Source organism: Puntigrus tetrazona, chromosome 7 (genome assembly GCF_018831695.1).
Source record: "Puntigrus tetrazona isolate hp1 chromosome 7, ASM1883169v1, whole genome shotgun sequence".
Classification (NCBI taxonomy): Eukaryota; Metazoa; Chordata; class Actinopteri; order Cypriniformes; family Cyprinidae; genus Puntigrus; species Puntigrus tetrazona.
The window spans coordinates 18,669,855-18,693,434 of NC_056705.1; the positions used below are offsets into that span (position 1 = coordinate 18,669,855).

General features: G+C 36.2%; 2 protein-coding genes across 7 annotated transcripts; one reads left to right on the top strand and one right to left on the bottom strand.

The window, feature by feature from the left end:
• The first annotated feature begins 47 nt into the window (after positions 1-47).
• Positions 48-3,734, top strand: LOC122349442 (uncharacterized protein HI_0077-like). 2 transcript variants are annotated; one of them, XM_043245482.1, is made up of 12 exons: positions 48-292; positions 680-768; positions 1,446-1,564; positions 1,705-1,807; positions 1,884-1,972; positions 2,086-2,235; positions 2,314-2,481; positions 2,559-2,628; positions 2,705-2,783; positions 2,855-3,008; positions 3,211-3,315; positions 3,420-3,734. In XM_043245482.1, the coding sequence occupies exons 1-12, from the start codon at positions 186-188 to the stop codon at positions 3,465-3,467; spliced, it is 1,281 nt and encodes a 426-aa protein (XP_043101417.1). In that variant the 5' UTR covers positions 48-185; the 3' UTR covers positions 3,468-3,734. The 2 variants fall into 2 exon arrangements, with proteins under 2 accessions (XP_043101417.1, XP_043101418.1); XM_043245483.1 differs by having other exon boundaries at positions 2,559-2,607.
• A 745-nt stretch (positions 3,735-4,479) lies between these two features.
• LOC122349445 (transcription factor PU.1-like) lies at positions 4,480-11,846 on the bottom strand. Of its 5 annotated transcripts, none has more exons than XM_043245486.1 (6): positions 10,793-11,846; positions 10,180-10,272; positions 10,002-10,083; positions 8,244-8,437; positions 5,511-5,679; positions 4,480-5,390 (listed from the first exon to the last, which is right to left on the bottom strand). In XM_043245486.1, exons 1-6 carry the CDS (start codon positions 10,832-10,834, stop codon positions 5,077-5,079), a joined length of 894 nt encoding a protein of 297 aa, XP_043101421.1. In that variant the 5' UTR covers positions 10,835-11,846; the 3' UTR covers positions 4,480-5,076. The 5 variants fall into 5 exon arrangements, with proteins under 5 accessions (XP_043101421.1, XP_043101422.1, XP_043101425.1 ...); XM_043245487.1 differs by having other exon boundaries at positions 10,002-10,080; positions 10,793-11,843; XM_043245490.1 differs by lacking the exon at positions 10,180-10,272 and having other exon boundaries at positions 8,244-8,399; positions 10,002-10,080; positions 10,793-11,843.
• Positions 11,847-23,580: the final 11,734 nt, after the last annotated feature.

Consider the following 23,580-nt stretch of genomic DNA (forward strand, 5'->3'; position numbering starts at 1 on the left):
AGACAAAACAACGCGTTTTTTAAAGCGCTTGTTTCATGAAAAAGAAAAAAAGAAATAGACTTAAACGTCTCAAACTTTTATTTTGAAATAAATTGTAACCGGAAGTTTAAGAAACATTTCCCTCGGTGTTTATAATAGCCACATGGATCTGGAAAAGTAGTGGAAGGCGTAAGGAGGTTTTTTGAATGGATCACTTCGATAAGGATTTAGTCGATGCGCTTAAAGACATTGTCAAAGCTGGAAACTGGCAGTGTGTGGGAGATAAATCTAAATTTAAGTCACCATGCACAAAGTAAGCGCCTGTCATTGTATAAATGCACACATAAATATACGATGCTCTTGAACGTTATGTTCAATAAAACATAAACCTTTGGGAAGGAGATTTAAAAAAGTATATTTTAAAATTACATTTAGACATGACATTAGAATCTGTTTAAAATGCACATGTTTTTGAATTGCTAAAACATAATGGATGGCTGTTTTTGAAAGGCTAAATGGTTTTACAAGGGGGGAAATGTCATAAAATTAGAGAAATACAGTGGGGTCCAAACACTTGCCTGTATTAAAGAATGACTGTGTATATAGTATTTCCGCCAAGAAGATTTATGTCCGTAAAATATTTCTTCATATGTACACATTTACCCATATTCTATAAAATAATAACCACAATATTTTTAAGGTTTTACTGTGATGATGGAGAGCATATAGTCCTGGTGCATACAAAGGATGATAAATTCTGGGCTATGGATTCATCTTGCCCACATGAAGGTTAGTTGTGTGTAGTCAGATATAATGAACTCTTGTGCGTTATTGCCAAGGTAAGTGATGTGGTTTTAGATTCAGCTTGTCATCACAACTACTGTTAAGTTTTTATGCTTTCACGTGGTTCCTCTTGAATAGTCATTTATTTTATGTCCTCCCATACAATGTTATGCAAAACTTCCACTTCTAGGTGAAACATTAGTCATACATATTTGCCTGGCTAATGTTTTATATCTGCTTTATCTCTAATTGAATAACGCCTACTTAACGGATACGAAATAATCACATTACATTTATTTCATTTGTGAACACAAAGAAGACATTTTGAACCAAACAAACCTTGTTGACGATTTGTCAAGACAAAAATTATTGACAAAAAGACATTTCTCAAGATGTTTTATATTCTACACAATAAAGTTCATATAAATTTGTAATTGTTTTTGGTTAAACTATCTCTTTAAGGTTTTTATGTAGCACATATGAAGACAAACAATTTCTTATGTCTTTTATGTTTAAAAACTTTTTTTCTGACAACAGCTAAATATTATGGGTCTTTATGAAAATATCACTGTAATACAGTAAATTGAAGGAATTGTTTTAATATATATATATATATATATATATATATATATATATATATATATATATATATATATAGAATATAACGATCCATTGCTTAACAGGGGGCCCACTTGAGCAAGGTGATATTGAGGATTTGGGCGACGGGAAACTGGCACTGATTTGCCCGTGGCACTACTTTGATTTCAGCCTTGAAACTGGTTCCTCTTCCACTGGACTGCAGGCAAGTTATTATGATGGTCCAAGTTAACGGAATAGTTCACCAAATAAAAAAATAATCTGCATTATAACTGTAACTATACCTTTAGCGTTCAGTGATCAAACTGCTAGAATTCTTGATGTGTCTCATATACTTGTCACCAGAACCAAGTGTATGATGTCCATGTACTGGATGGAAAAGTGTATATAAATACTCAGAGCACACTGTCCCTCTGTCCCATCCCGACGACAAAAATAACCCACCAAGGTGAGCAATGACAAAAAGTATGATCTGTATGGCATGTTATGGTACACAGTGCGTGCTTATGCTGTATTCTTTGCAGATAGTTTGCCTGTGGAAATAACTTCCTCAGAAAACACACTCTGCATTTGGGCCACCAGAATCCTTCACACCCCAGACCCACAGGAAAAGGTTTGGAAATACCCTTTAACGTGTAGGGATTGACTAAACGGTGTCATACTCGTACACTTTTCAAGTAAATGATCGTATGACTTCTGCTTTGTTTGTTTTTCTGCGTTGTTTAGGTTTCATTGACCAAGATGGTGCAAGAGAACTGGGACAGTGGGAAAATAACGGAGACTGGGGAGGCAAGCCCCCCCGTGCAGCCTAACAGAAAAGACAATCTGACTGTCGTGGAGCCTGGAAAAATCAAACGGGGCAAGGGAGGCACTCTGGTAAACTTTGCTTCAGTTAAACACTAGTTTATCTTCTTCAGTGGAAAGCTATAGAAAAAATGGTTTCTGTTTCAACAGGCGAGTAGGATTGCTTTACTGCACTCTCTTGCTAATATAGAGCAGTGGGCGATAGACCTGTCCTGGGATGTGATAGCAAGATTCTCTAAATTTAGATTGAGCAATGGTGAGCCGTTGCCTCGCCAGTTCTTTGAAGACTTTGTCAAAGTAGCAGGAGATGAAGCCAAGGTCTGTATGCATGTTTACACCTTTTACTCATTTAGGCCAAATGCTAACTAATTAACTGATTTGTTTGATATCTGCAGCATTATCAGCTACTAGAGCAAAGGATCGTGGAGCTTGGCAGCTTCTTTGGTGCTTTACCAGTTCACAACGGTCAGCGATTTCACGTGTTCATCTTTTTTGTCGTAACGTAGATGAGCTTATTAGCCTTTTTTCTTTTTTTAACAAGGTTTGTGGCAATCGGCAACGGATACGTCTCATGACCTCTTGGCGAGGCTAGCCGTAGTGCACATGGTCCACGAGGCCAGGTAAAACACTCGTCTCATGTGCGTCAGATTCTGTCACGTTCGTGTATGTAATTAGTTGTATTTTTACCCAGAGGTTTAGATGTGCACCCTCAGACTCTGTCCCGCTTCGCTGCTCAGGGAGACGCGAGCTCAGTGAAGGTGTTGGAGGTGATTTACGCTGATGAAATCACACACGTGGCTGCAGGGCTGAGATGGTTCACATACATCTGCTCAAAAGAAGGACGTGTAAGAGATCTTTGTAAAGCAAACTTTGTAACAGTACAGTTTAAGGGGTGTTAAATCAAATTAAAGTATTTAATCATAAAATCACGCTTTATTTTATTTTTTACACGGCTTTGCCACTGCAAATAGGCTTGAAATGCTTGCATAGTAGTCTGTTTGCTAACAAGGAAGTCACGTGTTTTTTTCCCCCCTCAATATATTTCAGGATTCCTTGAAAACATTCCATGAATTGGTGAAGTTGCATTTCAAAGGGTTTTTGAAGCCTCCGTTCAACACAGAGGGAAGGAGGACAGCAGGGATGACAGAAGAGGTATACATACCATTGATTAATTTCTGAATAATTCTAGTTTTCGTTATGTTGTTGTTATTTGTTCAACAAATGATAATTTGGTTTATCACCTCTTTTACCTACAGTGGTATGTTCCTCTTGTCAAGCCCTCCAGCTTACAGAAGACCTCCTGATTGGATTTATTTTTATTAAAACAACAATTTTGCATTCTGGAAATTTTTAATGTAGAGTGTGCGTACATGAGCATCGGATGAACCCTAGGCATAAAGAAATCACAGAATGGATTCAGAAATATGTGCATGCATTCCCCCCCACAGAAACAACTGTTTACTGTTTTCTATAATTCTTGTTTAAGAAATGAAATGTGATCACTGAACTTTCATTTTATGATATTTTATTTAAATGCATTAAAAGACAAATAAACCTTGTTAAATACCGTTTCGGCAGTTCAAGGTTTTTGCTGACAGGGGGCGCTCAGAGGATGTTTTGGTTCTGTGTGAAGGGTGTGGTTTAAGCTGCTTCTGAGAAGTTAGATTTTCACTAAAGCTTTTTGAGCAGGTTTTCAGATGTAGTTCGAGGGTCTTACATCGTCATCGTACATCGTTTTAAACTTAATCCAAATTCATAAAAGCATGCACATCCAAAAATAACAGATATGGCACATACATTTTTTAAGCATTTTTTAATAGAATTAAACATTTTCAATAGAAAAGGATGAAATCAGATTAAGTTTAAAGCAAAATTGGCATACTGTTGATCCTAATGACGTCTGATGAAGGTATTTTGGCCTGAAATTTCATGTGTTTGGTTAAAAATACAGTTAAGATTCCTTTGGGAGCAACTGTACGCTGACTTGGTTTTAAATTCAATCCAAGTCATTAATCCAAGTTTTGTATTAAATGGATAATAAATTATGCCTCCACTTGGAATGATAGATCCATCAGTGTAAATACATTGAACATTTTTGTCAATCCTTGTCCAAAGGTCATTTGAAATATTTTTTATGCATTGCGTCTGTTCTGTTCACTCAGATTTCCCCACAGCTCTTATGCTCGGGTTCTTGTTATTTTTAAGGTTATATTTAAACAATTGCAATGAGTCATTACACTGCTGTGAAATTACCCTGAAATATGATAAAAAAAAAAACTTTTAAACAAACAGTGTACAGCAAACTCACTTGTTTTCTATTGACAATTAATGTTTATTCCTCATGGTTCTGTGAAGATTTTTCATTTTCTTACGATGGAATGTTATGTTGAGAAAAAGACAGTACAAATATGAGCACAGACTCCGTGTGTGTGTGTGTGTGTGTGTGTGTGTGTTACCCAGACGTGACAGAGTTTTCCGTGCTGTTTGAGCCTGTGTCATTGGTTTTCACTTCTGCTTTTTGTATTTTTGTGATTTTTTTTTCCATCATGCGTGGTGGTGAAGTTTGCAACTGTCTTTAACTCAAGAATAGCTTTATGTCTAATTTATAAAAACTACCCACTTTGGTCAATGTATCTGCTCTTCAAATGTGTTTCTCCCCATATATATACACACTGTACAGACGTGTTAATGTTGGTCCTGCGTCACAAAAGCTACTGAAATTTAAAGAACTTAAAGTTACTTAATGCAAAGGTGAATAATAAAAAAATGAATTAAAAATATAATCGTCGACTTTCAAACCATAAGTTCATAACTATGGTAAGGGTTCCGGTCCATTTTCACAAAGGAAAAGGTTCTCTCTTTTTTTTCTCCGAGTCTTTTTCTCCCTCTTTCTTGCCTTTTTTATGCATGTGTTTACATGTAAATCTTCCTTTCCGTGTGGCTCTTCCCAAGTACCTCTCCACTGAACTGGTAGGTGAGTTTTTTCTTGATCTTCCTGACTTCTCCCGTCTTGCCATAGTTTCTCAGCGCCCTTGCCATCTTCTGGTAGGTCATCTTCTTGCGGTTTCCCTTCTGTACGCCCCAGCGGTGCGCTAAAGCCTCTTTGTGCTTGGAAGAGAACTGGAATGTTCCTTTTTCTCGGTCAACCCACCAGATGCTGTCCTTCATGTCACCATTTCGCAGAAGGTCCAGCAGGAACTGATACAAGCGAATTTTCTTCTTGTTACCTTGAAAAACAAAGGAAATGAACACCTACATCTAGATTCTAAAAGAGCAGTCAACAGGTTTGCTTCGCTTATCCACAAATCGTTATGGTTGTGTCCTTACGAGCGGAGATTGGTCCTTACCATGCTCTCCTCCCGTTGTTGATGTGATGTGGTCTCTCATACACTCCTCGTCGGACACCTCTAATGGAGGACTGCGACTTCCAGGGTCATCATCATCTGAGCTGCGCTGGAGAGGAGATGGCTGTACACTGTGAGGGTAGCACACAGATGGCCGCGGCAAATACGTCATCTGGGAAGACATGAATTATCAGACATAATTTTCAGAGAGCGGACAGACAAAAAATAAAGGTTCCAATTAGAGTCAACTGATTAAATTGAACTATTCTAAAGACACGCTGTTGGCCAGGAGTCAATATGTTGCTCATCCAGAGATGAAGTACATCCTGGCAAAACATTACTAGTACATCATCCGTTAAGTAAGAGGAATATAGCAAACGCAAACTCTATACGGCAAGAAACACTTCAGAATCCTTATTTTAATGGGGGAATTCTCTATATGTGAGGAAACCATGTCTGTGCAATCAGGTGGTTTGAAATGTGTCATCAGGAGATTTTAGCCTTGTTCAACTTTAAAAAAAGAGGAACTTTACATTTTTATATATTGCCAATATAGGAGTGTGGGGTGGGGGGTGTCATAAAAGAATAAATAACATTATTAAGAAATGTATTTTAAAAAAAAATAAAACACTCACTTTTTTCAGTTAAACCACTTGACTGTAAAAATGTGATGAGCCTCATACAGCGGTCTCATGCGATTGCACACACAGTGCTGGGGTAGCAATTTCTTGTGACACGACGGTTGAAAAGTCTGATGACTTGAGGAAAGTGTCTTCACAAACACATGATAGTCATACAATTTTGAAATTCTAGTAAGACTTTAGTATAAAGATCAATTGTTGGCATTAACTAGCTGTTTATTATTAACATACAGGCTGTTTATTTGCACTTATAAAACGCATATGATTCTATATCACCAATCTTACCCAATACCTAAATATAACAACTACCTTTTATAACTCTTAATGAGAAGCAAATTAGGAGTTTACTAAGAAAAAGGTCATAAGCTTTGTTAATAGCGAACACTGGAATTTGAAATAAAGTCACAGAATAAAAAAACAAAAACAAATAAAAAATACATAATTTTACTATGGATTTGTTACACCCTTATTTTGCACGTAGGCCCTTAAAGGCATGCCTGGTTTTAGAATGTGGCCTATATAATACTTATATCTGCAGTTAACACTTTTCAGTGTGATAAAGTGATACTCATCTACTCAGACAAGAAAGCAACATTGCTCTTCTCTGATAGTTATATTTGTACATACAAGGCTTAAATGCAAAAAAAAGCTGTCACTGCTTAGGGTTTGAGGTGTAAATTACTAATCTACAGAATAACTGCCGCTGAATTTAAAGAACAGCCCCTTTAGAAATCACCATGGTAACTACAGTTACCGCCTAAACTAACAGTTATTGTTGTGGCTTAGCATTAAAAATGCGGTCGCTTGGCATTTGTCACACAAGAAAGTAATAATAATAAGAAAAAAGTTTACACTGTATGAAAGAGATCGCATTGTTTATCGCATGCAATTTATTATGGATTTAGTAGTGGCAGCAATCAAGGTTTACAATATTTACGGTGCCTCCCCCGCGGTAGAAATCGTCTGGACCTTGGAATCGTCCTAAAATTCAGCTTTGCCATCGTAGAAATAAATAACATTTAAAAGCATAATAAAACATAAAATGGTTATTTAAAATTGTAATGATGCTTCACAATAAAAAATCTTTTAGTTTTGAATAAATAAATGCAGCCTTGAGAGACTTTTTTCAAAACCATCAAAATTACTAGGCTATTTGTAAAGATATAATAAAATTAGCTTTTTATTATATTTTTATTATAAGTATTGTGCACCTTTCTATGAGTCTGAGCCCGTATGACAGGCAGTATATCAAGTCTGACGTGGATGGGTCTCTGCTTCCTTCTACAAGGACGTCTACAAAGGAAAAGCTTTCTTTTGCGATAGCCTTTATGGTTAGAGTCTGCCTTCAAGAAGAACGCCAACCAAGGGAAGGGAAATCAATTACTCTGTTATGCAAAAGAGATCTTAAACGATCTCTTTCAAGTCCTCTTTGATTTCCCACAGAGCAGTCAATACACACATATATCCTCTTTTTGTTCAAATATCAGCGAAAACTAAACCAAAAGGTCAAGCAAACAGACCTTGTTTATTTTTCAAAGCAGTTTTCTAGAATGTGGCTATTTTCTAATTAACTACTATTAAAGCAGTAAACCAACAAACTAATAAATGTTTAAAATGCCTTATAATTTCTATCTAAATGCGAACATCGCGCGTCCTTTGTGTGTGCGCAAAGTCCTCTTGTAACTGTCTGCAAGCTGTAACATTTGTGCGCTTGTATGCTAGTGTCACAATACAGAGTGGTTTTGTTTGTGTAAGTGGGGCCGTTCTGTGTAATGGCAGTTGATGAGTGTGCAGACTGCAGTTACGGTGACAGTGTTGAGTTTTGGTCAGGATAAGGTTTAGTTGAGCAATAGCTTGGGCACAGATGCTTTCGACAACCTTCAAACCAGCATCAACACCTACTTGTGTCACAAAGCGCTAGACAAATTTCGCCAAAAGTTACTGAACCCAGTTTTATAGAAACGCAAGCACGATTTCTCTGTTCTCAAATGTCCACTGCACTGTGTTCAACAAAATGGTTATTCTCTTTACTTAATAATGTGACCGGAACTTGTACGCGTGAAAGTTAAAGGCATGAAAGTGATGTGGGTCTCACCTGTGGAGGGGGCAGAGTGAGGTGATGCCCGGTCAGGCCTGGGTCAATAAAATGGCCCGACTCAACGTCTGGGAAGCGATGCACATTCGATGCATGTAGTGGCTGTACGCTTTGAAGCTCTGTGAAGTGGCTTTCCGGCAGGTTCTCAAAATCCACCTGATGGACATGATGTATATTATAATCCCAAGCGTGATCTAGACAAGGACAGTGAAGTTGAGACGGAGGGTCAGCAGAAAGCATCTTTTAACTAGCATAAGGTAATATGACAATACGTCACATGCTCTTTGTGCTTAAGCTAGTATCAGCAACTGAGAAAACAACCATGTCACGTTATTCTGTCCGTCTATTCAATTGCAGACAAGAAATTACATTTACTTTCTCACTATAAGCCCTGGGACTATGAGTGTCTTATTTCCTGTTCACACCACCATTTCCTTTGCAATTTTTGAATAGGCTCAAGATCGTCGTTTTTTTCTGTATTTAACATTTAGATTTTTTTCATTCGTAGTCTCATTTTGTGAATCGTCACTTAAATGTGTTTTCGTTTTCAGTCATTCTCCACATATCCTCGCCGAAAGCAATCTGATTTCAGGAAATGTAAAACAAGAGATCGTAAAACGTTTTAAGTCACGATGTTGCGTTCATTGAATTTTCTGGGGAAACATATGTGTACATTACTCCAGCGAACAGAAAAAGCTGTTACGTAAATTGCTTAACAAGTCAAAAATAAAAGGAAAATTTACACAGCACTTTTTTACTGCTGTATAACGAAACTCAGAACTGTTTTCGGTTTCCCTGTCATTGAACTTCTTCGAAAATCAGCACATAGATGTCTGACTAAATGACACAAAGGTCACCATAAACTGTATGACTCTCACAGTCCTATACAGTAACGAAAAGCAGTAAGTCAGCCTCAGCCTCAAAGTCAGAAACTGCTGCTCCTGTTTAACATGCTTTTCAGACGCCTACATAACTAAATTGCCATATTGTCTCATTTTGGACAGAAGCCCTTGGGGATATTAGTCGTTCTACGTCTGTAGTTTTCTTGCCTGTCAGAAAGAGGCATCTGTTTCCTGCTTTGTGCTAGGTCACTCGCCCGGTTCCACTCGCTCGCTCTCCTAACGTCCCCTTACAGTTCAGTCCCAGCTGCCCCTGGGTGTGATTTTAATCCGTTAGCTTAATATAACGAGATGCTGTTTACATGGGCCTCTTTAGGTGTTATAACAGTGTGTTTTATTTCCAGGGGGTCGGTAATATCTGTGAAACTGATTATATATAAGAAGGAGTCTTCAAAAAAATGCAGCCCATTTAGTCAAAGCACTTAACTGAAGTGAAGAAGGGAAAAACTAAATAAAATTAAATAAATAAAAAAAACATTGTGTGGGGTTAATGAGAAATAGGTTGTTACGTTTATCCAGTTAAATTAATTGATGGTTTCTAAATTTATTGGTACACTTTTGTTATATAAAATCTGATTTAAGGGGTTTTACCATCATTTGATTGATTATTTTTGAATGACTTTTATTTTGGTATCACTTACCTATTTATAATAATGACACTGGGAAGTGAATGGGCAAAAGCGAAGCCTAACTTTGAATAATAATTTAGTTGCATTTTTCTGTCATCAATTAACAGAAGCCATTTGCGGAAAGTTATTCGATTTTCTGAGTTAAATAAAACTCACATACCACCTTTTCGACTGTGTGGATGTCTTATCATTTTCAATTACAGGGAATACCAGATAAAACACAAACTCACCATTCTGACTGTCGTCTGTGATATACTGATACTCCATTGGTGCTCGATACATCTCTGACTCAAACATTTCCTCTGTTTGCTGCTAAGCAAATAGATAAGAGACAAAGGGTGACCAGTTTGAATGACTGGAGCAAATAACAAAATGATAATGCACTGTACCATATAGAAAAAGCCTCACATCTTTGGTTAAAACTGCCCAGTAATCTTTTTGTACAGATGGTGTCTGTGACATCCAGCCAGTCCAGGTTACTCTCTCTCTACTCTCTTCTTTCTATGTAGAAATTATGATCATTATACACTTTGGAGAAAACTTTTTTTTTAATCAAACATACCACTACGCATCAGCTATGATTATAGGCATTTATTGATTAGTATTTTGTAATATCCAAACCCAAATGAATGAATTAAGCTGTCAAATTCTCCCGTCTGATCCACTACTCATCTACGAAGATGTTTAGGTCCAGTACGAGTAGTTGAATCTCAACGGACCGGGGTTTTGAAGAGGTTGGAACAACAGTATATATGCATCTTGACACTAACTGTTTTAAATTCATTAAAAGCGATTACAAATCACACTAAAGACATAAAAGACTGACGGATGTCAAACACAAACATTACAAAAAGAAAAAAAGATCCAGCTGTTCTTTCGGTTGCTAGTATGTCGACGATGGCAAGTCCTCGCAGTGTCGTTTGACACGCTGACAGCAATATTAGAAAACGTGCATCGTGTATGCACCTGTTAACAGCGACGGCATCGTATTAGGACCATTTAGAGAATAAAAAATACTCACTTGTGGGATGATGTACCCCTCCATTCTGTACGGATGCAGCATGGGTTCCTCGCCGCCTGACACTCAATCTGCAACTCTGATGCTTTCTCAAGGGCTTTCAAAACTGTCCCCGTACCATTGCTCAACTCTGCTAAATTTCCTCTTACCAAATGAAACTCGAATGATCTAACTCGCGCACCTTATCACCCGGGGGGCCTCAAAGGTATCCAAAGGCCCAAAAAAGAAGCCGAGCAGAGATACGCTGCAGAGGGCAACCTACCCTGGCAGTGGCCGTAGAAAAGGGACAGAGTTTCTGTCTGTTACTTCTTTATTTTTGGGGTGTGTGGGTAAGTGTGCGCGTCTTCGCTGGAGGTTCCTGATTTTAGGGTAATGGCAGGTGGGGATTTTATCTTTGCAGTTAGAATAGGCGTAAAGTGTCACCTCCCCCAATGGCCAATCGGAGACAGCTCAGCTGACCGCTCTTCTTCCTGTCCACCTCCATGCTGCTTGTTCTTAATGCAGGATGCCATTTTCGGAAACGTAATGTTTTATGAACAAACTTTACAAACTTTACAGACTAATTAAAAGGCTTTCCTATTTTAGATGATTTTTGTGAGGGGAAACCATGAGTGAATAAAACAAATCTGAGGACAGTTATATCACAAATAAAAAATGAAATCTACACAATACAGTTCAAATTAAATGAACAAATTCATAAATACACTACTTTTCACATCTTGGCGTCTGGGCTTCAATCTCATCACGGCTGCAGACAGAGGACCTCCTAACAGATAAGACGGCTGATGGTATTGCATTTCCTATCTGCATCAGTACATGCTGGGCAAAGAGATACACCATCCTGAATGATAATGATGAAACATCTTCTATCTTTATCAAATTTTCCACCTGTCTCGGACTTTCTGTATGCCTTTCTCCTGGTCATACAGTTAACATTATTGTTACATATTACAATCACTTACAGAAGAGAAAGTTCCATACATAGGCTGTTGAGCTAGACTGCAGTGAATGCTTTGACATGATTAAAAATGTTCAGTGACTGCATATAGTATAATGTTTGAAATGCCATTTAGTCTCCTCATCTACTATCTCATGTCTGACTTATCACAAAGCTAAGCTGCAGCATGAAGATAAAGATAAAACCTATATATATATATATATATATATACATATACATAACAAGATTGTACTTTTTTGCTTTTATCTCGGTGTTTGTTTATCTTTAGTGTTTGCTTCTTCATTCTATATACAGGATACTTTTGAACAGCAAAAGACAGCTTTGGCCCTATTAAATGTAAAAGCACACATAACAGTCAAGCAGATTGCATGGTAAAAAAAAAAAATAATCGCCCTTTGAGTACAGTCTGTATGATTAATTTACTGACATTAATTTACTTTCATTAGGGTAGCTTGTTATAAAAAAAAAAAAAAAAAAAAAAAATATATATATATATATATATATATATATATATATATATATATATATATATATATATATATATATATATATATTTTTATGACATTATAAAAAATTATACATTATAATTTATATATATATCTCTTTCTACTTTTTCAAGGTGATCCCAACTGATTTATTACTGATTTGTTTACAGTTATTATAGGGGTTATTCATAAAAAAAAAAAATAGATTGGGAAAAAATTATATAACTTCTAAACCCATAACTTAATTGTAATATGAATTATCCAATTATATGTTTTACCATAACTTGCCTCTAAATATAAAGTGTATGTCCTTAAAGATGAGAAATTGTCAATCCTTGTCTAGATGCAAACATGTTCATCCTGGACTTTTTTTGCTGACTTCGGTCCAAGATTTAACTTTTGTCAGGTTTCTGACAAATAAATTGATCAACTGAACTGAGTAATTAAATAAATGCTTTACAAATTAATATAACATCCAGGTATAGCTAACATGAAAGTTTGCAGTATTTAAGACACATTTACATAAATATCACTTAATTAATTAATTGATTGATTAATTAACATTAACCTAATAAAAAATGCAGTAATAATTGTTCATTGTTGGTCAGGGATAGTTAACTGTAAAGTGCAGATTAATGCTGACTGGCTTCTGAAACATATAACTTTAGTTTAATAATTCATTTTTGCTTAAAACAGTTTTTTCTTTCTCACTTTCAAACATTAAAATTCATAAAACTGACTCTGGATAGCAGAGAACAAATAACTTTTTTTTCGCTGCCATCATCTTGTTTGGTGTTGAGTGTGCAAGAAGTTCTTGCATGCACATCAGATTGAATGGCCAGTACAAGACTAGAATGCTTAATGTATTCATTTCTGGTCCGATTTCCAAACAAAGTGAGCATATGGCTTCAGAAGCATGATAAGATTTATATGAACTAAAAGTATAGAACTTTAAGCGCTTCACAATCATCATCACTCATCTTTGTGTTTTGCAGTTAAAAAGGTCACATATGTCTAAAAAAAAAGAAAAGAAAAGAAAAAAATGGTTTGAAACGTTTTTGTTCCTGCAAAGTACCATTATTTTTTATTTATGCAACTGTATAATATTGTAGTAGGTCTTTTTGTATTTCCAGATATAAACGCTAATTGCTAAAACTTTTTTTTATATCTTACCGAACACTTTTGGGAATCAGCGTATTGCTATACTTCTAAATAAAGTTTCAATGTTTTCAAACGGCTGTATTTGTATTGTATTTGCTTCGTTTCACCACGATTCAAGCTGTCCAAACCACAGAGCTTACTGCGGCCCTGGTGCGACACACAGCTGTCTGCACACCCGGCTAAAACTGATGACTTTCGCTGTTTTCTTCATATATTAATACACACTGCATGTGTCGCAGCTATTTCAGCAGTCTATTTTCTCCAACGCTATTTCAAGAGGTGCGCACAAATGTTTAATGCATACGTGAATATGCTTTTTTGATGAAAACAGTGCAATCTCAAATTTTATATTCGAACCCCACGGATGTTTTCTTGTGTGAGGGGATGTAAACTCATTTGGATCTGATCGAGCTTTGCATTCTCCACAAATATTTCAACATTGACTTTTTTTTTTTCTCCACATAACAGAAATGTAATCTGGTTCATTCTCCAATCTGTTGCTGGCTCTTCATTAGTTTATGAGGCATTTGACTATGTTTAGCTCTAGTGCACTATTCCACCCACACTGCCTTTCCTCATCCTCTCAACGTCAGCTCCTTTAGCTCTTGCTTCATTCTCCCTGCCAGTCTTAGCATGGCGCAACTGCGGGAAAGCTGCAAATGTCTTGCTTAAACCTGTACACCCTTCCCGGCATAGTGTAACCGACTGAAAACCTAAAAGAGTGCTGCTCGTTCAAAACTGCTAACTTGACTAGTGGAGTTTGTGTGTAATAGTATTTTGGTTTACCCATAAACGAAAAGCCACTTTCACACTGTTCAAAACCTACATGATGTTCTAACTTCGTGTTACACAGAAGAAAGAAAGAAAGAAAGAAAGACAGGTTTGGAATAATGTGAAGATGAGAAAATGAATATTCATGCATTTACAGACTATTATGTCTGCTGAAAACTTGCTCATGTAAGGCCTTATTATATTACCGATTGAAAAAAGCAGGTAGAAAGTGAAAGAAATTTCACTTCTCAATTTCAGTGATCTGAATAAAGAGATTTTTTTTTTTGCATCCTTCTCAGCAGTCGATTTCTATTCTGACCTATAAAACGCAATATAATAAATTTTTGCATTTACTGCTAGACATATCATGTGTGCAACTCTTATAGAAATATCTACTTCGCTTAATTTTAAATACAGCAATTAAACTGAGAAATGGTGCAAATGGTTTCAGAGTCAGCAAAAAGAGCACAGTGTTATCATTCGTAGATTACCAGTCCCTTCTGCTGAGTGACAATCTCACCATTTGTTTGAGTTTGTTGTTAGTTGGTAAAGGTCTTGCATGTCTTGACTTTAACCAAACCTGTTGTTTTAAAACAACACCCTCACACAGACCCACACAAATAAAGCAACCCACTCTGGGTATCAGAGAAAAAAAAGCAGAAGTAGGAGGCTTCTGTCAGATTCAGTTCCTGTAAAACGCAAGTGAATGGCTTGATGAGGACCTTTAGAGGCCTTAACAAAGTTACTGAGTGAAGCAGACGTCTAGAAGCATAACTACCTTAACAACTTATGTTATTTGCATATACGCAATGTACAATACATGATCTCTTGAGAGAAGAATGAACTTTTGATCTCAGTGGTTTGAATTCTGTGCAGAATCTTAATGGTTAAGTTAACTGATAAAGAAAATCTATTTATGATATTATTTTTGACAGCATTTTTACAGCATTCTTACGCAAGTGCCTAAAACTGTAGTTTTGCCGGTAGTTTCTTAAAGCATCTTGAAGATGTTGGATTAAGTTTGTTGTGTTTCTTCATGTCATTCCAGACAGACTGGATGATGATGAAAGCAGATCTCTGTGTTTTGTACAGACTCCTTGCTACATATATAAAACAAACCTAATGTGTAAAGACTGTAAAGGTTGTAAAGGTTTGATTAATGATTTAATTCAGATTTCATGGCTAAATTTGACCAGCCTGGTGGCCAATCTTCATTTATTGTACATTCCACCAGTAAGAGCAGAGTGTGAAGGTTTAATCAGCACAGAGTAATAGCACAGTTGTGCTTAAAAAAATTAAATGCACACAACATTATGGGTGACATAGAGTTCAAAAGAGGACAAAATGTCACATCTGTAACCCAGACAGCAAGTCTTTGTGATGTATCAAGAGCCCCGGTATCCAGGGTAATGTCTTCATACCACCAAGAAGGATGAACCACATCCAACAGGAATAACTGTGTATGCAAGAGGAAGCTGTCTGAAAGGGATGTTCGGGTACTAACCCGGATTGTATCCAAAAAAAAAACCATAGATGCCCAACTCACTGCAGAATTAAACATGGCCGGTCTGCTAGTTACAAAGTAGAGAAGCCCCAAAGAAGGGTACCACCCAGAGTAAAGCATGGGGGTGGATCAGTGATGGTTTGGGCTGCAATATCATGGCATTCCCTAGACCCAGTACTTGTGCTAGATGGGGACGTCACTGCCAAAGGACTACCGATCCATTCTTGAGGATCCTGTGCACCCAATGGCTAAAACATTGTACCTTGAAGGCGATGCGGTGTATCAGGATGATAATGCACCAATACACACAGCAAGACTGGTGACAGAGTGGTTTGATGAACATAAAAGTGAAGGTGGACATGTTTTGGAGGAGTGAGGCAGGAAACGTTTTTCTCCACCAGCATCACGTAGTGACCTGTTCACTACTCTGCAAGAAGAATGCCTCAAAATGGCCACTGTGCAGGACTTTTATCTGTCATTCCCAAGATAAATTGATGCTGTATTGGCCACAAAAGGAGGTCCTACATCATATTAATGAATTATTGTGGTCTAAAACCAGGCATTTCAGTTTCATTGTCCAACCCTATATATATATATATATATATATATATATATATATATATATATATATATATATATATATATATATATATATATATATATATATATAATGTGTAACTGTTTAATAACAATTTATTGCATGCCACCTGTAGACTGTAATTGCCCATGAATGTGCTAAATACAAGAGCTGTCATAAATGCCGTAGAAAAGGAATACTTGGTCCCACTTTGTATTAACTGTCCCTAATACCTATGTACTTAATAGATGTGTATGTGTATGTAACTACAGTGTAAGTACACATTGGTACATATTTTCTACAGCTTTAATGTTTATGTAACTACACATATGTAACAACCCACTGAATGATACATGTAAGTACAAATGTGTAACAACTGGTAACAACACTTTTAATGAACGTACGAGTAAATGAAAGTACAAGTGTGCAAAGTGTAAATGTGTTACACTTATTAACTAGACAACTCCTTTGGATTTACAATGTAAATTCTCTGATGTTGCAATGCAATATGAGCACTTATATTTTGCTGCAAGAACATAGTAATTAAGGCCACCTAATATAGTCAAACATGGAGGTGGCCCAGTCTTGTTATGGAGGTTTTTTGCCTTTGCAGGAATTGCCCGTAATCATGTCCTGATTTTGTTGACCCTAGATAAACATTTAAATTAAAAAAATGTCTTGACCATATCCCTTCATCTAAACCTAACTATGAGAATAAATGGATAGATGAATGACACTGATGTTGATCCAGGAACATGTATCTGTTGGTAAAATCCAATGCTGGAATTAGACATTGTTCTCAAGCTCAGTTCCTCCAGGGCTACAGCTCTGCACAGTTTAGCTCCAACCTTAATCAACTTCCAAGCAGGTGTGTTTGAAGTTGAATCCAATGATCATCAAGCCTCAGACTTTGCTCCAAAAGCAGCTACTGCATCTTAGTTCAAGCTTCAGTCGTAGAACGTCTTTGAGAGGCCTGTTCAGATTTAATTCTCATTTAGAAAACCAGCTAGTGATCGGAAATCTTTTTTAAACGCATGACAGGCTGGGCTTCCAGTAGATTTCAGAAGATGTGTGTGAGTAAAGGCATAATAATAAAGACCAGTAGTGCAGGAAACACTGTTGTGTGCAGCACTCATACTGCACCATGGGGTGTTAATAACACATTCACACATCTGTCTGCTGTCCTGCGTATGTACATTTTTATGCTTGTGTCATATTTTCTTACATTTTAGCAGCTAACCAAAGGAACACTGTCAACCGTTTCATTTTTTAAACAAGCTTTTTAACTAAACATTGCTAGTTAAAAATCTGCTGTGACATCCACAACAAAAATTCATTACAATATCTTAATAATTATTGAGCCTTTTAGGGGAATAATTCTAAAATGTTGGTTTAAGACTCTATAATCTATAATGGGTGAGATTTTCCCTCGCTGTGCAAGTATTGTGGAAGCTGTGCTATACGTTGTGCACAATGTATAGCAATATTCAATGTATAGCAACAATATTCACAATGGTAAGAAAATGCTGCCACATGAAATGTAAAAGGTTTGAAAGACCAGGATGACCCCCGAGACCATTTTCTCTCACGCAGGGCAGACCAGTTCAGCCTGATCTGTTCTTATGACTACACAGTAATATTAAGAAAAACAGGAAGCCGTGTGGTGGATTGCAAAAGTGCATGTTGTTAAATAATGACCTGCCTTGCCTGAAGTTTCACCAGATTGATGTCCACATGCTCATGTTGACATCGAAAGGCTGTATCAAAATCCGTTATGAGATGCATCACTTTGATCAAACAGTACGCTTCACAACTTTTTGATTCAAGTTCAGTAATAATATAAGGTGTTATAATGCTTAACTTCTTGTTTTATAAATCTTTTCCCCCACTGCCTATAAGTGATTAGCTTCATTTGGGATTTTTTTTAAATGTGGGAGACTGAAAGTTTACTTTCAACTTTTAAACTTCAGTTTCTAATTAAGGTAATTTAGTGTGTAATGTCATTTATATTTATACGTTATAAAATCAAAACGTATATAAGATGATGTATAACATTATAAGCACTTTGGATAACAGCTTCCGCCAAAATATGTTTTCTTTAATATATTATTGTGTTCATAAGGTAATAAAGGAAAAACATTTCTTCTATTCTTCTCCTTTCAATGTAAAAATGTAAAAAATAAAGACAATAAGTAAAAACTTTTTAGATTTTGGCAACTACTTCTTTATTGATTTAGGTCCAATTGCATAGAAATTTCAAGGAAAGACTTTTAAATCACAGAATTCTTTGGGGAACTTGAAACTTCTCTAATTCTGCATGCAGTCTAGCACTTTGAGGTTCTTCTTTAGATTTTTCTCAGCCTTTTTGTTTTCTTTTTAATTACTGCCACAATATGAGCTTTCAATTTCTGAGGGTATTTGTTTTTTGGGCCTGGCCTTGCTAAATTTAACAGAATTTGAAAGTAAACATATCAAACCTCCTGCGCTATACAGGGTCAATTTTTTATGTGTTGTGGGTGTGGATGGCTATAGGAACACAAACTCTCAGATCTCTAAAAATGTTCTCGAAAAAGGGAGCACCTGTTGGGAATGTAAGATTTCTAACACTATGCAGTGGACCTGCCACAGAGTAGCCTTTATTTCCTGTCTGCAAGTAAGAGGAGGTTTTGGTGGCCTCCTTTTCTTTCACAATGACACAAACCAGGCCTCGGACCAGGCCAGCAGGGGAACATCCAACCCTCTCACTTCTTATTCCCAATTCCTCATTTTCCTCTTAACTTTGACTTCAGAACGAACAATTCACCAGCGGATTCTGGTCAAATAACTATTTATAGATATTTATAAACACGCATATACATAGTCAACCATTATCGTTCGGTTCTGCACTGCAGTGCATGATTTCATGTGAGTGATACAAATGTAATCACAAGACAAACATTTTTTTTAAATGCTGTCTACATTTCACGCATAACTGTTAAAGCTGTTGGTGTTTTCATGACTAGTTTAATTTTGGTGCAACCTTTGTAGCAATTATTTAGTAGCTAATAGTTCTAATTCATCATTTAACTTAATTCATCATACAGCAAATATAACTAAAAGGGATTTGCCCATTTGAAAAGAGCAGTGCATTCATGAATAAGATACTCCCTAAAATATATATATATTGTATATTTGAGATGCACTTCTTATTTACGGAATTGAGGTGATTCAATTAGTTTCAATGCCACAGAAAATTAAGCACCTGTAGCCACACTATCTGCATTTATAAACATGTTATATATATATAATGCAGGTCTCACACCAGCACATGTTGGCTGGAGTGGTATAAAGCTGGACTCTGGAGCAGTGTAAATGTATTGCGTGAATTGACAAATCATGCTTCTCTGGGTCTTGCCAAATGTAAAGTTTGGTGGTAGTGAGATAACAGATGAGGCTGTTTTTCATGGTTTGGGATAGCCCCTTACATCCAGTGAAGGGAAGTTTTGATACTTCAGCATACAAAGACATTTTTGAAAATGCTATGTATGCGACTTTTTGGGAAGAGTTTGTGGAAGGCCCTTTTCTATTCCAGCATCACTATGCTCCAGTACACGGGAAGTCCAGTAGGTTTGGTGTGGAAAAATTCGACTTGCCCTGAACAGAACCCTAACCTTAACCCTATCAAACGCTTTTGGAATAAACTAGAACAAATATTGTGAGACAGGCTTTCTCAGTTAACATCAGAGCCTGACCTCATGAATGCTTCGCTGAATAGCTGAGCAATACGTAAATATGTGCATTTATTCATAAGTCTTTTTTCCCATTCTTTAACTTCAGCTTTACAGCAGAGACTTGCAAACAAAATGCACATACAAAATTCTCTGATATTTATCTCTGTGGTTTTGGTGTGCAAAATTAGCCACATCAAACAGTAAAGTGTGTTTGAATTTATGTCCATGTACTTGTTGTGGGGGAGGTTGACCTGAGGGTGGCTTCATTTTTTTATCTTAACAAAGCAGACTTCCTGTAAGGTTCAATACTTCCTCCCTGGGTCCAGCCTAAGTGGTCACACCTGCACTAACAGACACCTAGACTAACACACTAACCAATGACCACTGTAGGATGTGAGCGAAAAAAAAAATCACACACATACTGTACAAGGAACGCTATTGCTCATTACTACATAAGCATCATATGAGATATAGCAGTTAGTTGGCGGGATTGATGCTGTAACAAAAAAGCTGGTGAAACCATTGGATCACTGTACAGCAGCGAAAAGGAAAAGGCCCATGAAAACCTGTATACTGTATAAAAAACTCCTTTCAGACGTCCAGACAATTGCTCAAGTCCGGTTTGATACTTGACAAGATTCTTGTGTGTGTTAAAACTGGTTTGCCCAAATACAGCACATTCTAACAGGAAATTAAGATATGACAGTGCTATAGTTTTGGTCTCGCTATACATTTTAAAAATGTCCTGTCATGTACGTATGTCACGTCCTGCTAACAACAGCAGATGTAAAGTTTGCATGACAGTGAAAGAAGTAACAGTGTCAGAGAGGACGAAACTGGTTCTTTAAAAAGCACAACAGTCCAGTCTAAGCTTTTTGGGCTAGGCCACCACTCCTAAAGTTGTACACCTATATGTTTTAGCTATTCTTTTTGAAAGGAAACAATTGTACATACAACACCTAAAGATACCTAATACCTAAAGGCAACCAGATAATCTACAAGGTCTTCCTCTTTTGAGGAAAGCCAGCAGGTAACTGAAGATGAAGCCCTCAGACGTTTTACAGCATCATGAAATCACAACTCCATTCACTGCCACCTATCCCACATTTCACACTTTCTTTCCCTTTAAGTTTTCCCAATGCAATCAATTCAGCGTATAAAATACATTTAACCCCTTTTTGAATGTCCTGTTTACTCGGGAAAAGTCACAATAGATGTTGACTCAACAGAACATCCAAGTAAACACACTGATCCAAGTCGAGAGCACTGAACACTTTAAACCATAAATCTACAGCTTGAAACGGTTCACAGAAAACTAGTATATCGCTACACCATTCAAGATTTATCTGTATTGTTTTATAGATTAACAAGCTGTATGAGACTCAACTCAAATCCACTCAGGCTGAAGCTATATTGAAAAAGAAGCATCTAAATACTTACTTGTCGACTGAGGAAAAACATTATGCTTCATAGACTTGCTACTAATGCTAACATGGTGTCAGTATATAACCCGGTCAGAGCCTTGTGTCATCACATAGGTCATTTTAGTTAGTTCCTCTGATTAGTTTCTTGAGGAATAAAACATTTGTATTATAGTATTATAAAGTATTATAAAACACTTTGAGTTGGTTAACATAAAACTGAGCTATGTTTATGTTTACTGATATAGTCATATGATACAATATTATGATGATGTCTCATGGGTTGCCTGTCATGTGCTGAATCCTCACGTAAAAGAAAAAAATTCCTGAATTTTATTTGGAGTTAACACATGCAATCTGCCTGTCTGCACAAACAATCAACAGGATTATTACACAAAAAGCTTATATATGTTTGACTGCGGATGACTAAGAGTCTCATGGCACTCAAGACTATTACATAGGGGCGATTGCAAACATGTATATACATGAATGAGCAGAGAAACACATACAGACACAAGTGTCCCTGTCATTTTAGTTCTGTGGGCCCCAAAACTGTTCCTCTTTCTAAATGTATTGCTCAAGTCAAGCCGGAATGACTCAGACATCATGTATCATCTGGAGCATGGAGTCTTAACCCCCTCTTAGCCATAATAAAATAAAAATACTATGTCACTCATGGAAAAAAAGGACTTATATAGCAATTTTTCAAAGAGTGATATTCTGAATGATTAACCGCAGTGAGTTTTGGCATGAGTCAGATTATTCTCGATATTTCCTATCTCTACATTTGCTATTTTGTTGAGTGAAAAAGATGAGGATATTATTGTTTGTTTTTTTTATGTTATGCGTTTTGTGATTTAGCAACGACTGATTATTAGACAACTTTACAGGATGCTGACTATCCTATTTATGCGTCTGAAATTGATGCATCTGGGGTAGGAGTTAGAATAGGCCCTTTCACCATCTAATGTACAGAGATAGCTAATTTGACATGTTTTGGGAAGAGCACGGAGATAGGGGATAATAAATGTAGTGTTCTTTATTACAGACTATACACAATCAACTGCGCCATCTTGTGTTTAGGAGCGGCATAAACGAGTAAAGAGGAAAAGTTCACCCAAGAATTAAAGATCTGTCATTATATATTCACACTCATGTTGTGTCAAAAGAATGCATTTTGAAAAAAAACCTGTTCATGTAAAATCAAAGAGTTCCAGTTTTGTTGAACATATTCAATGTTATTCACTATTCAATCTCATATACCCAGGTAATATATATATATATATATATATATATATATATATATATATATATATATATATATATATATATATTTATATTTATTTATTTATTTATTTATTTACCTGGGTATATGAGATTGAATAGTATATGAGTGAGAATAGTAATATATATACCTGAATTCACTAAAATAACTTAAATACAATCAAATACATTCTTATTTGTTATGCTAAATAATGTAAGAGTGAAACTCTCTCACAACTGTAGTACTTAGGTAAACATAACATAAATGCACTAATTAACAATTTAAAGTGTAGTCAAATAAAGCAAACCAAATATATGAAACATTTTATAAGTGTATTACTTCAGTGCGTGATGAACACATTACACAGAAGTAATGGCTTTTCGTGACAAATAGAGTAGAAATGTAATACAAGTAAAACATTTGGTCATTTACATTCATATTAATTCCATTTAAAGTAATTCTAATCAAATATATTATTTGTAATATTCAAATATTTTTTAATTATGGAAAACAACGACTTCATGAAGTGACAGCGATAGGTATAATTTCAGAATGTATTAAACATTTTGGTGGCAAACATACAAGTCTATTTTTATGTATAATGAATATATTTAAACGTAAGAAAAATAGGTTCAAGTGTAGGCTACTGCAAGCAGTACCTAAAGGCATGTTTTAAATACTAGTAAAGCACATTTTAGTTCATATCCATGGTGTCTCAAAACAGCAGTCTAGTATGCTTAGATGTTATTCAAATTATCTTAACTACTATTTTTTTTTACCATATTAAATACAAAATTAGTCAGTGAAAATAGAGCACTTTAAGTACATTATAAAAGTGTACTGCTGAAATACGCTCTATTTTAGTGATTCTTTTTTTTACCTGCAGCTTTGGAACAACATGGTGATGCCAGAATTTCCATTTTTAGGTCAAGTACTTGCA

Coding starts and splice junctions, on each gene's coding strand:
- LOC122349442 (XM_043245482.1), top strand. CDS start 186: ATGGATCACTTCGATAAGGATTTAGTCGATGCGCTTAAAGACATTGTC. Junction 1,973..2,085: donor CCCCAGACCCACAGGAAAAG/GTTTGGAAATAC, acceptor TGCGTTGTTTAG/GTTTCATTGACCAAGATGGT. Junction 3,316..3,419: donor CAGCAGGGATGACAGAAGAG/GTATACATACCA, acceptor TTTTACCTACAG/TGGTATGTTCCTCTTGTCAA.
- LOC122349445 (XM_043245486.1), bottom strand. CDS start 10,834: ATGCTGCATCCGTACAGAATGGAGGGGTACATCATCCCACAA. Junction 8,438..10,001: donor CACAGACGACAGTCAGAATG/GTGAGTTTGTGT, acceptor GTCCTTGTCTAG/ATCACGCTTGGGATTATAAT. Junction 5,391..5,510: donor AACAACGGGAGGAGAGCATG/GTAAGGACCAAT, acceptor TTGTTTTTCAAG/GTAACAAGAAGAAAATTCGC.